At 43.7% G+C, this 13418-nt stretch overlaps 3 protein-coding genes across 9 annotated transcripts; 2 read left to right on the forward strand and 1 right to left on the reverse strand.

Moving 5' to 3' along the window:
* Positions 1 to 117: 117 nt before the first annotated feature.
* Rnb (BTB/POZ domain-containing protein Rnb) lies at positions 118 to 4128 on the forward strand. Of its 3 annotated transcripts, none has more exons than XM_076818992.1 (7): positions 118 to 759; positions 832 to 1073; positions 1241 to 1461; positions 1545 to 2264; positions 2340 to 2515; positions 2596 to 2857; positions 2921 to 4128. In XM_076818992.1, exons 2-7 carry the CDS (start codon positions 1020 to 1022, stop codon positions 3852 to 3854), a joined length of 2367 nt encoding a protein of 788 aa, XP_076675107.1. In that variant the 5' UTR covers positions 118 to 759; positions 832 to 1019; the 3' UTR covers positions 3855 to 4128. The 3 variants fall into 3 exon arrangements, with proteins under 3 accessions (XP_076675107.1, XP_076675106.1, XP_076675105.1); XM_076818991.1 differs by having other exon boundaries at positions 118 to 706; XM_076818990.1 differs by having other exon boundaries at positions 719 to 1073.
* On the reverse strand, positions 3960 to 7705 carry Sad (Cytochrome P450 family protein sad). Of its 4 annotated transcripts, XM_076819029.1 has the most exons (7): positions 6250 to 7704; positions 6052 to 6150; positions 5496 to 5686; positions 5072 to 5406; positions 4769 to 4993; positions 4462 to 4674; positions 3960 to 4381 (listed from the first exon to the last, which is right to left on the reverse strand). In XM_076819029.1, exons 1-7 carry the CDS (start codon positions 6579 to 6581, stop codon positions 4262 to 4264), a joined length of 1515 nt encoding a protein of 504 aa, XP_076675144.1. In that variant the 5' UTR covers positions 6582 to 7704; the 3' UTR covers positions 3960 to 4261. The 4 variants fall into 4 exon arrangements, with proteins under 4 accessions (XP_076675144.1, XP_076675143.1, XP_076675145.1 ...); XM_076819028.1 differs by having other exon boundaries at positions 4462 to 4671; positions 6052 to 7705; XM_076819030.1 differs by lacking the exon at positions 6052 to 6150.
* A 2083-nt stretch (positions 7706 to 9788) lies between these two features.
* Positions 9789 to 13156, forward strand: LOC143372632 (transmembrane protein 120 homolog). Of its 2 annotated transcripts, none has more exons than XM_076819046.1 (6): positions 9789 to 9905; positions 10887 to 11005; positions 11085 to 11243; positions 11326 to 11418; positions 11504 to 11721; positions 11796 to 13156. In XM_076819046.1, exons 1-6 carry the CDS (start codon positions 9831 to 9833, stop codon positions 12203 to 12205), a joined length of 1074 nt encoding a protein of 357 aa, XP_076675161.1. In that variant the 5' UTR covers positions 9789 to 9830; the 3' UTR covers positions 12206 to 13156. The 2 variants fall into 2 exon arrangements, with proteins under 2 accessions (XP_076675161.1, XP_076675162.1); XM_076819047.1 differs by lacking the exon at positions 9789 to 9905 and adding an exon at positions 10274 to 10596.
* Positions 13157 to 13418: the final 262 nt, after the last annotated feature.

Here is a 13418-nt window from a genome sequence, read left to right on the forward strand (position 1 = left end):
CTTTTTTATGCAATTCTCGTTAATTACCGCTGCCCGCTGAGGAACGTTTTGGGGCGTTTGTATTTGGGAAAGTGAGGAAGCTTTGGCGGTGCTTATGCGCGTTGAATGATTATTCAATTCGAGGGGATTGGGAGACGAGAGTGGTCGAATTGCGGAATTTATAATGGAATCGGTGGAAGTTTTATCATAGCGGAAAAAGTAGTCATCATTTTGAATTTGATTTTAGGTAGGTCTTTATTGTTGTTTTAGGGTGGATTAAAGTATGCGTCATGCTTTGAATGAATTGATCGTGCGGCGATTACGGTAAGATAGGTAGCAGTAATTGGTAGCGTAATAGATCGAAAGATGTAACTGCTGTTAAGAATGGTAATAATTGCGGGCAATTATTAAGCTTATCAAATACTCTGCTCGAATCATTAATATGCCTAACAATTGTATCAATTACGCTCGCAGATTTTCGTATAGAGTACATGTCCGCTAACTCCTTCCGAATTTTATGGCGCCACCGTGCGCGCATATCAAACTGAAAGCTAACAGCGGGATATTTAAAAGTTGAACTGTAAGAAATATTTAATCAATTGTAATTACACGTGCACGAAGTGTAACGGTGGAATATCCAACGATACACTGTTTAATGAACAGCTAACTGCATTTTAGCTAGAAGAGTTTATTAATCAAAGGACTTTTTTCTTTCCAGCTCACTTTTGTAAGTTACTGTACAGGTGTAGCTGTCAATCTCGGTGGCAGCACAATTTAGAGGTTATGTTTCGTCTAAAAAACTAACGAATTTTCATTAATTTTCTTATTTATCTGGAATAATGTCGACTATAGACCAGAAACAAGAGTGCCCGATACTTCAGGAAGTATTGAAACACATAAAATTGGAATCCAAAAGCGGGATTTCATCGTGCTTGGCACGGCTCAAGAATGAACCCAAATGCTATAAGCAATTCGTGAAAGATGGTGGCCTAGGCATTTTAGTGAATTTACTGCGCTACCATAATTTGAAGATATTGAACATGACTCTTAGCATCCTGGCCAATGCATGCATGACTGCGGATGCCAGAGAAAAGGTATAAGTGCATTTCTTCTATTTCTATTTATTTTTTTTTGGAATCAGTCAAAGCACCTCATCGACTGCTTCAGTCAGATGGAGGCGGAATAATGTCTCTATGAATTTCATTTACTTACAATCATCTAACATTGCGGCAAAATAATTTTGAATATGTTTCTCTTCTAGGTCAGAGGATCTAAAATTGCGAGTCACGTAGTTTCTGTTGTAAAGCATGTCAGCTTTGGGAGTACGCTACACTGCCGCGCATGTAGACTGATCGGAAATTTATCAGAATGTGACTGGCACGCCAGATCACTGTGCGAAGTCGGTGCTATTCAAGCTTTAGTCGATCTTTTACAATTAGATACAAATATGCAAACGTATTTAATGGGTGTTAGAGCTATAAGGTACTAGAGAATAATTGTTCAGGCATCAATGGTACTCCGATACTAACGACCACTTGTTTCTAATCTATGCGTTCCCTTTACAGAAACATTTGGGGCATGCACGAAGGCAGTCGAGAAGAAATTTTAGAATCTGGAGTTATATCCAGAATTACAAATCTATTAGTATTGGCGAAGGAGAAGTTAGAAACAGGCGCAAAATATTCAGAGCTGGTAGAAGCGTGCTTGAAAGCTATGTGCGCTTTCTTGGTCACGCTTGACCCCCGAGTCGGAGAGCAGTTGCGAGGAGAAAAAGATGTGCAAGGCTATAAATGCATTGTGCAGTGCTGCAATATGAATAATAAACTGGCAATAAAGTGTCTGTACAATCTTTGCCAAATAGCTGAATGTCGTCCTATTTTGGGAAATTTCTGCGCCGTTGAAAGTCTAATCGCTCTCATTAAAGATCATTCTGAACTATCTAAAGAAACATTGGCCATTTTATGCCTGTTCTGTAGAGAAGCTGTTAATCGAGCGAGGATTAGAATGGGATCCGGTTTAGAGCTAATGTTGTCTTTACTGAAGGATCCCGAAAACGAGAAATATCATCCCATGTTACTGCACGCCCTGGCACAATTCGTTTATGACGATCCGAGTATGGTGATAATGGTGAAGCATGGTTTGCTTGACATTCTAGTGACCAGATTGCAGAAAATGGTGACTGAAACGATAGCTAGCGAGGAGACTAACGTCTCAAAAAAGAGGGGCAATGATTCTCCGCCTAACAAGCAAGCAGAGTTAAAGTACAATAAAACTAATTTAGGACGGTATGATCGTGAACTTATATTGAAATTTAACATTACGCATTGCATGAAACTGACGATTACACTTTTATTTTACAGATTTAGTTCGGATTACTATCGAGATGATTGGAGTCCGGGCAGTGCTACTAGCGTTTCCTCGTCACCTCCTAGTACGCCCCCATTGCCATTTTATGATTCCATAGACAACGACGAAAGCGCAGAAGATAATTACAGTCCAGTTTGTAGTGATACAGAAATGATGGACAATGAAGACGGTAAATCAAACTCTGTACTCATGATAACTTTGATGAAATTATCTTATTTACAAACTTTTGATCCCTCTCCTTCCGTCTAGAACCTCAAGAAGAGGTGGAATCATTAAAAAGTTGTAAGTCCGTGACTGCAGATGCAGAGGAATCGCAGCATTCAGAGAAGGGGAACAAATCAAGTATTTGCGAGTACGCGAACGTGTGGACGTTAGTACTGTTAAGCAGACTGAGTCATTCTGACGACCCGATTGAAAGATTGGTCGATCCCTCGACCATCAAGGCTCTGTCAGCTTATATTAGATACGCTAAGAATCCAAGAGCGTCCAGAATTTTAACTAGAATCATAAGGTGAGCAATTTATTGCGTCACTTATACAGAAGTCATTGATTAACTATATTATTTTCTACACAGAAACGGGGCGTATTTAATGCCACTGTTGAAGCAAGGCTTCGTCTTCGAAGCTCAGACATTGTATGGTTCAGAGCAATACACCAGGCAGTTGTGCGCTCTAGCAGAAACCGGCGGGGCAATTGGCGAGTTTACATCTATACTACTCCGCGGGGAAGAGGCTCACAAATTAGTCATCGCGGTTTCCATACCGTTTCTAATTAAGTCGCGGTACATCCTGAAGTCTCTGCTGATCAGTTACGGCGGGCTTCCATTGATATTCCGCGTTCTCACCGATCGGCAGCACAGCCTCTACGAAAACGCTATTGGGTCGATTTGTCGGCTGGCGAGCACTCTGCAAATACAGCCCGACGTTCTGGACAAGTGTCAGATCGTGGACACAGCGTCGACCGATTTCCCAAGAGTGTACGACAACCATCCGAAGCCGGCGACGGTGACGTTCGAGCTGGACGACGGCACGACCGTCGATGCATGCAGGCACACTCTGTGCCAGAAGTCCGACGCGTTTTCCGCGATGCTGGAGGGCAACTTCTCCGAGTCGGGCAAGAAACGTGTCAAGTTACGGAACACGTCGAAGGAGGGCCTGAACACGTTGCTGCTGGCTGCGAACGGCGCAACGTTCGAGAACAGGAGTATCGAATCATTACTGGACGCTGTGCTGCTGGCTGACAAGTTCCTCATGGCCGACTTGTCCGACATTCTCACGGAGAGCTCGATCGCGAAGCTGAACTACAAAAATTTCAGTAGGGCTTGGAACTGGGCTAGAGTGAACTCCTGCCACGAGCTGAAAACATGCTGCGTGAAGAGCTTCCTTACAGCCACGATGAGCAGGCCCGAGAGGGTCCAGGCGTTTCAAGATTTCTCGGGCAGCGGCAGCTTCCAGGAGTTCCTGGAGGAAGTGAAGGAGATCGTGAACAGCGTTCTGTGCCAACGATAACGGCGAACTAATTGGACGTAATTGTGATATTAATGGTAACGAGGTATAGGCGAATAGTTGACGGCTTGGCCGGTATTGCCGAGCAGGAGGCACTTAACGGAGCACTTTTATATTTTAAACCATTTTATTCATTCTGTACCCCTATTATTATACTTACTGTGAATAATATTTTAAACTACGGAATTGATGTATATTGATAATTATACACTTTATAGGTGTTATTCGATTCACGCTATATGTACGTTAATACAGTGATAGGTGTATATACTGCGGCGAGGCGTGTTTGGATTTAGTTTATTCGTTCTTAAATGTATGCGAGTAAAAATACATATAACACGCTCGAAGGAACAGAACGATGGGAGTCGAATAGAAAAGAGGTTTACTTCCCTTTTCACAGGTGACACTTTCTACGCTTTATTTCTTTGCGTTAGCTTCAGCTGCATGGACTCCGAGGGGACAGAAATCAAGTGCAAGATCAGATCTACTCGATCCCTGTTTACGCATTCTATCTTGAACGATTTCACCAGCTGAAAGGTTCGATGTATAAATTGTACAAGTCTTAACAATTGCATTCTCAATGTACTCGTCATTTTAATCACTTCTATACCTCTGCCAAGGCCAGCGATATTTGTATTTCCGCCAGCTTCCGTCCGATGCAGCTCCTTGCTCCCAGAGCGAACGGCAGGCTGGCGTGCGGGTTCAATACACCTCGGTAAGTGCCTTTTTCCGTTCTGATCCATCTTTCCGGCAGGAACTCATTTGGCTGCGAGAAATTCGCACTGTCACGGCCGCTCGAATAAATCGACAAAACGAGCAGCTGCTGCAAGGAAGAATATAGTAGCTTGTTAGTATCCATCGTATTTCATTTACACGCCGCTGATTAGCTTGATCAGCGAGGGAACATGTTCGTTTACCTCTTTTGGCACAAAGTAATTACCGATCACGCTATCTTCGGGTAAGTAACGAGAAATAAATGGAGCGATTGGATACAGCCTGAGCGACTCTTTGATCATGCCTTTCAGCAGAGGATTGCGGAATATCTCTTTCTGCGGCAGATCCTTCAGATGATCCAGCAGCATTTCTTGTCTTTCCGGGTGCTTCGACATCAGTAACAGTATCCATTGCAAGGTGGTCGCCGTCTAATCATAAAAGCACAGTGGTGAATGTTTTAATCTAATGATTAATCGTTATTGTGTAATACTTGCAGTTGAACGCACTGTATCGCCGGCGGCTAGAATGAAATCAGTGACGATGGGGATCGCGTCGTCTTCTCGGATCCCCTCGTCCATCATCTTCCTCAACAAACCGTCGCCGCCCAGCCGAATCATTTCTGGCACCAACATCCGAACGATTTCGAAAGCAGTGTCGGCACACCCCATGAATTTCGTCCAAACTGGTAATCGTAGGTTCATCGCTAATTTAGCCGGTATTATGGATAACTTGGCGGAGTACTCGAATATCTTGTGTAACGTCTTCGCCAGCGTGTCGAAGTTACGGGATAATTGTTGCTTGCAGGAATGCCAGGAGGAGCCCATTAAGGTTGCAATCATCGCTGTCGGGTAAAAAGCATTCTTTATCTCTAATTTCTTTTGATCGTGCTATTTTTGTTAGTTTCGTATTTCGAAGCGTGACTGCTTTTACCCTCGATGGACCACTGATAAAGCTGGATCTGCAAGTCCGGTATGATAGCGTTACTCTCGATTTGCTTCTGCCACTTCCGCCTGAGTCCCACGGCCGCCTCTTGGCACGGTCCAGCCATTAAATTCGTCAGGTCCGGCCCCAGCATCACTTTATTCAAACTTTTGCGAAAATGAATCCACTCTTCACCGTCCCTGTTGGAAGAATCGGAGCATGTTGGAAACCTTGGTGCGCCTGTATCTCCACTGCGTAAAGCTAGTCAGAACGTAACTATACAGGGTGTTACAGGAAAGTGTACGAATCAGCTTTCTCAGAAACAACTAGGAGTAATGACAAAAGTCCTTTTCTTTATATTCTAGACCGCTGTAAATGGTGCGTATTGGTATGGACGCATTTAGACACCGGTATGTGAGAGTGTTTGAGTACTTAGTGTTGTATTGTGATCTGGAGGAATGCGAGTTACTGGAATATTTAGAGCATTAGAAGCTGGTAAGTGTAAGAGCTGGTATCTACGATCCTTATCATATTGAAACGTTAGAAGTGCTGAATGGTACTCTACATAAACAGCAAGCCGCGCCGGCATTTCCGTATGTCGTTGTACAGGGTCCAAGCTTCCGGTACGAAGTGTTTAGGCGCCGACCCCTCCAGCCGGAAGATTCTACGAAATTCATGCGGAGAATTGACAAACACTGCCGTAACCGGTCCGATGCGCTCCCTGTAAACCGGTCCCAGTTCCCTGTGACGTCTGTCCACGTACTCGTGTTGCCGTTTCGTCCCGCCGGACAGCAGAAACGCGAGCAGCGTCCCAACCACTGGCAGGCCCCGCGATTCCGGTGCCACCCGCAGGACACTTCCGGTAGCGGCGGTCGCGGCAGTCCCGTAGTTTCTGTCGCGCGACTTCTCCGCGATCTCTATCTTCGATCGGCTCGCGCCGTCTGCGGGCTTCGAGATGTCGGACAGATCCTCGATCCTCGGCGGCCTCGACGCCCCCGCGTAACTGCAACCCGGTACGTAAGGCTTGGGCTGGTCAACGCCGCCGCGGAGGCCGCTCGGTCGCGCGGCTTTCAAAGCGTTTCGCGCGACGTTCATGTTCGCGCACGGCTGCGTGGGCCTCACTGGTCCACCGATGCGGACCTTCCTTACCTACTTTCGATATCGGTACGAACGATCGGTACCAGCGAGCTGCGACACTGCGCGAGCGGGTTGCCTTCGCGTCGGGCGCGCACGTAACAGCACTCGTGTCAAATTCGAAACCAAGTTTTGCAGACCGGTCGCTTCTCACGGCCAAGTCGAGCGTGACTTCATTCGGAACTATTCGAATTACCATTCGGCAGCTGTCGTTTTTCCCTGCCGTTTCCCATACCCGAGATATAATGCGCTCGTTGCAGCTCGAGCCGGCGATAACACTTTGGGACAGTTCACCGCGGGGGATTCATCTCCCTTCTAGTCATAATATGCTTTTCACTTTTACAGGTCCTATGGCGAGGGAGCGAAGCAGCAGGAACCCGTGTGTTCGCCCGTCAAACGATAACCATCGGGGGAACTGTTCGCGCGCCGAAGTAACGAAGGTAACGTCGGCTTCCAGCCGCGACCGGAAGCCAGGAACGGTAACAGAACGTCTCTAGGCGAGCGCGGAAAAGGCGAAGGGATAATGACGAGGGCCCTAGCAATGCTGCATCGCAGGGACGGCTTACACGTGAAGAAGATCGAATACCGTTTACTATGCCGTTATCTAGAAGCCGTTTACCCCTCCGCATGCAGGTTTCCACTTTCTTCCACGAGAATTCCTGCGCTCCGTGGTTTACCGCGCTCTTATTTTCCGTCGATTACACTGGCGTCGCTGTTAATACAATTACGCGCGATTACCGCCAGCAGATTGTGATAATTAATATAAGGTTGCGTGTTCTGTTTATATCGCCCTTGTTGAAAGTACTTTATGATGAGGATATTATTAATCATTGATGCTAATGTAGTTGTTATTGTTTACGCTGCTGGAATCTGTAGTACCGCGATCGTTGTATTTTGTATTAACTTTTTTACAGCCGTATCTTCTTTTTCGTTTTAATGGTTTTAGTGTGAGAGCCAGAATCGGAACGAGCTCGAATCGCAGGAATTCTTTTTTCATTGCCAGCAAGCACACTGGTACTTTCTCACGGTTCCGATCGCGGTTGCCACGGGACCATGGCGTCCGACCACTGCACACTGTTTAACAGTTTCGAAGATATTTAAATCTCCAGCTGAAACTCCTTACACGGGGTGGGGACTACATTCGATATTCCGGGAATGAAGAAGGGCGAGTGTGAAGTTTCCTTTGAAAGCGAAGCCACACATAACGCCAACACTTTCGCACACATCTCATAGCGATTTAAAACTTTCGGCGGAGCATATATATTTGCATCAAAGTAAACGGAGAATCTAATAATTAAAAAATCACCCGCATATCGGATTCTGCGTGCATAACACATAATTGTTCTGCGAGTTGTCACCGAATGCCTAATTTCAATAGCACTAGTAGCTTTCAGAATACTATTTAACTATTCATTTGATATAGACCATTTAATCATTTTGAGCAATGCAACATCTTATTTCTCTTCTTTTAGGGACTATGGACGTCGAGCTGCGCATCCTTTGTCATTTTTCCCGCAGGAGGACTGTCAAGACTAATTAGTCGCTCGCGAAAGCAGTTTCTAAAGGAAATATCCGTGCAGCAAAGCTCAAAGTGTAGCGTCGACGGTAAACATCTCTCGGTATCTCCGCCTCCATCTGTCGCTCCTAGGAGACTTCCTTAGGATGCAAACAGAATCGTACTTTGATATGATAGATAAAAGCGGGCGACATTCTACTTGCAAAGTTGAAGAAAGCCTGGAGACTTTGAACATCGCGATAGCGTTTATAAATAATGCAGCTGATACCAGCATCGGGTAGAATATATAATCTGATTTTGAATAGCCCGGTGGAACAGTCTGTCCTACATTTGCCGAGGAAAAAAAGAGGCCGTTGATAGAAACACGTAGACTTTAATCTTGTTTGAATGCATTCGTTTGCGAGTCTCGTAGCAGGCGCGTCTCGCCTTTTATTCCCGTGGGACGAAGCACCACTTAGCGCCTCTTTTATTCATAAAGAATAAATGGAAAAGATCCCAGTCATGCGCGGTATGGAATAATAAACCGAGGCATTAGTGTCGCCAAGATTTATTGATTACTTGGTCCAGCTTCGTAAATACACCTGTAGACTATACTTTCTAAAATTAGAACAAGATAAGCGCCCGGACTGGTTCTCTGCAAAAAGCACGACTCATTGAAGAAAGGAAATCTATAAAATCTGCTTAATACCACATATTACAGCCATGTCTGACAAAAAATATATACCTCTGTTGTGGCTCACGAGCTGGCGCTTGAAAAATGTTGAGAAATCTAAATTTTAAATCGCTCGATCCGATGGTCAAGGCGCGAATGTAATCGCGGGAGGAAACGTATTCGTGGAGGAACGAAGGAGTCACGTTCCTGGTGAGGTCTCCACGTGTGTCTGGAAGAAGTCTGAGGGATCGCGAAATAGCGTGCGTTGATTGAATATAAAACGACTTGTTTACCAGGGAATGCAAAGCACTTTTGTCTTAGCAGGTCGGAGGAGAAGTTGTCTGGTCAATGACCGTGAAGAAATTCGCGTGTTCGACGAGATACGACAGGAGGCGGGTTTTAAATTGCCGAGCCTGTTGTGTATTGTGCTCCCCGGGAGCGGAGAAAGATTCTGCGATAGTTTGTACGTGTTCAGTAGCGCGAGCTACTGGCGCGTGAATGCGAATGAACGAAAAACGCGGGACAAGTGTCGGGATGAAGAATCACGGCCCCGCTGGTCGGCGCCTGGACGGCACCAGCATGGATATGCTTTAAAATAGACAGGAAAGGATATCTGAACGCGGAGAAGACCTTTGCGTCATCGCAGAAATTTCCAGTCCCTATATTTTGCTCATGATTCTTCTTTGAATGATTCTCCCTGAAAGACATTTGGCATTTGTCAGATAACTTTATTGGAACTGTTAAGATGGAAATGAAGATTTTTCGTAGTACAAACATTAATACCTTGAAGACTGATTCATGAACGGAGATTATTTCATTAATACTTAATGAACGTTTTAATTAGAGGAACTCCTCTATAATTGTTTTTAACATTTATGATAAATGCTGTCTCGTTAACTGCAGCTAATATCTTCGTTGCGATTACGTATGCGAGCATTGCGAGCTGCGCCCACTGCGATCGTCGAATTTCATTTCAATTCGAAGCACACGTGTACGCGTAACCCTGTATCAGAGTGCAAAGTGCGATTTCCATTGTCGAAGAATGTCAACGCACACGGATCGAAATTTCACGGAGCCCGATGGAACAGTACAGAATTTATCAACGGAATTACATAAGGCGACTCTCACTTCGACCAGCTTCATTGAGAAATAATCTACATATCTAATGGATTTCATCACGCTCAGCGGCGACTAATTTGCTTGGGACAGTCTACTCACGAATTACCACATTAATTCGCAAATTACGAAACAACTCGTGATCTCAAGCAACTCAACAGTGAAATGTAGCTTTTATCATTCTCACGTGTCGGGAATTCAAAATTCAATTTGTGTTCCATTCATCCACGTCGATTACCATTTCCCAGAATTATCCGCAGCGCGGTGCGATCCGATCTACGTAACCGCGGGATCTGCAATAAAAAGGAGCGTATTTTTCGAATGCATTTCAGCGAAAAACGAGTCGCGCATCGAATTCTAAACGTTTAGGCATACGAATCTTAGCGCGCCGTTAAATTTATGCTGAGTAACGATTTTTAATTCAATTATTTCTCTTCGCGAAGCTATTTGAAACACGCTGTTATCATACGTCGACCCTGAAGATCCCGATAAACCGGGAGACAGCTTCTAGAGCACTCTGTTGCTAGATGCACGAGAAAACGGCAGCCGCGAGAAGCAAGATAGGCCCGTAGCGCATCTAAATTTCCAGTTAACGTTTCACCATCGTCCTTTTCCCTGCTGCGATGGATACCGATGTCGAGTCTTGTTTAAAAGACTGGAACGACCTAGCGCAAGATTACAAGGAACTAGAAGTAAGATAATTTCTCATTATCCCCGGATACTAATGCTTTTGCTGGTCAACGTACAGAACAATTCTCTTTGAGGTTAAGTGCACCTCCTATGTGCCCACACTGGCGACCGGTATTCCCGAAGCTTTGGGCAAAGTATTACGTTTAGATTAAATGCTTCCTCAACTGCCACATCTTCATGGATGTATTCGTGATTATTTATTTCTGCCACGTTCCTGCGAGCAGTCCGTCCATATTGCACAGAAAAGACGGTACGGGGTATTTAAACAGCGGCGATGTTTTAATGTTAACAGGCATTGAACAGAGAGTACCTTGCTAAATTGGAGGAAGTGACCGAACTGCAAGCAAAATGTTTGAAAGGCATTTCTCATCAGAGGTACAGGATGGGGGTTATATCGAAGTCGCTGAAACAGTAAGTAACGAGTTCCGACGGATATCTGTACAGTTCGATTATCCTCTTTATATGATCGAACGTATCGGATTGTCCGCAGGTTACAAGCACGGGACGCGCGGAAAAGCTTAGATAAAGAAATGGCGAGGAGGAAAGATCAGATACACGAAATAGAGCAGAGTTTGCCAAAACCGAACGGCACGTACCTTCAGATTATTTTAGGCAGTGTTAACGTTTCCATATTGAACAAGAACGATAAGTGAGTACAGAGCTATTCGTGTAGACTTGGAAGAAAAACTGTATTTCAAAACTTACGATTAACCCGATCCGTCGTATTCTAGGTTCAAGTACAAAGACGAGTATGAAAAGTTCAAGCTGGTCCTCTCTGTGATTGGTTTCATTTTATCTGTGTTGAATCTAGTAACTAATGTCAGGTAGGGTGTTACTGATTTCGCGTCGCACCTTAGGAGAGCTACTGTACGGACGAGGGTAACAGTTTTATAATAATGTATGTTGCAGAACTTTGGAGCTCAGTTTTATGTTCCTTCTGGTATGGTATTATTGTACATTGACAATAAGGGAGAGTATACTAAAGGTAAACGGCTCGAGGATCAAAGGTTGGTGGAGATTTCACCATTTCCTTTCGACGGTAGTATCCGGCGTTCTATTAGTATGGCCTAACACTGGGCCGTGGTATGCATTTCGACAGCAATTTATGTGGTTCAACGTATATGTTAGTAAGTCATTCTTCCTAAAATAAATCTTCTGTAAGCTACTTATTGGGATTGAAATTTAAACGTCTCGTTTACAGGTGTAGTGCAGTATCTGCAATTCTGTTATCAACGCGGCGTTTTATACCGCTTGAAGGCTTTAGGGGAGAGGCATAATATGGATATTACTATCGAAGGTTTCCATTCGTGGATGTGGCGCGGACTGTCATTCCTATTGCCATTCCTTTTCGTCGGATACCTATTTCAGTTATACAATTCGTATGTGTTGTACACGTTAACGTCCCATCCAGAAGCTACGTGGCACGTTCCACTCCTTAGTAGCATGTTCTTAGTACTCTTCCTGGGTAACATAACGACCACTATTAGGGTAATCCCTCAGAAGTTGAGAGAACGCGTGAGGGACCACCTCCCCGGATTATTCGATATAAAACCTGAGCGCAAAAGAGTGGTGAACGGGGAGAAGGATGCCAAAGCTCAGAAATGTGAGTGATAGAACATTAGCCAGCATTGAATACATTGTTCGATGAGGCGAGTATGAAAAACGATTAATAATGTACGGAGTAAAGGATCGGTGGATGCGTGAAAGCAATGTGCGATAAATAAAGTCTAAAGTAACCCGAAAGAGGAAATAGCATTTTAGATACGTATAGTAGTTCCGAGTCAAGAAATGCACAGCATACCAAAAAGTAGACAAAGTGTCGAGTCAGATTCATTCTTTTACGCGACGACGTCTTTCTACATTTACCATCAGCACTAGACTAAATAATTAACACGTACTAGCTGGTCGTAATGTAGAAACGAATTCTTCGAAAGTATTCCTTTTCTGACTTTCTCAACTTTTTGACTATGCCGTTGGATATTTGATTTCTTTTAAAGCTTCAGCTACTTCACACACTCAACATCTAACCGAGGCATACCTCAAGACTATATTAATGTATGTAAAAATCCAATTTCACGCAGAAAATAATTTATTAGATCTTTTTAGTGCTTCTTATAAGTTTCCAAACTTTTACGGCGTTCCTTGAATTGTCTTCAAGTTTCCAAGCAAATGGTTTGGTGGTATATTTTCTTTCTGTAGTCGTATCCACACAAACGTGCAAACTAAGTAGATCAAATAAATTTCAGTTGCTTTGAAATTATATTTGGGATACCGTTTCGTATACGTTGACTTAATGCGAGTTCCCTGATTCCAATAATGCTTTGAATCTGCATACATGTACATATACCACCAGATGATAATTTAAATTAGAATATATACTCACGCACACACCTTTATGTTCGGTACTCACTTTCCTGTTACTATAATAGTCATTTATGAATTGTTATGCATGACACTCCAAAAAATGTATGTAATATAAATATTCGTTCTTAATGTATTTATTAAATTATATGTGTAAATAAAAGGGGTAACGCTCGTCTGATACTAGAGAGAGTAACAAAATCTCCAATAATTACCCATCTTCGTGTATTTGTCCATTTCGCGGGTTCCCTTTTCTATAATTACGTACCAATTAACATGCAAGTGTGTGGCGACTTATGTAGAAGCATTTTTATTGCTGAAAAATCTTTTAACTTCTATTTCACAGTATATCGTACATTTTGAAATAACCTAATCGAAATTTCATTCGGAATATTTCAAATTTTTCTTTCAAATTGCATTAGTCATTGTTACCAGATAACGAATGCACAGGGGCAAAAATGTC

This window comes from Andrena cerasifolii, chromosome 8 (genome assembly GCF_050908995.1).
Source record: "Andrena cerasifolii isolate SP2316 chromosome 8, iyAndCera1_principal, whole genome shotgun sequence".
Classification (NCBI taxonomy): Eukaryota; Metazoa; Arthropoda; class Insecta; order Hymenoptera; family Andrenidae; genus Andrena; species Andrena cerasifolii.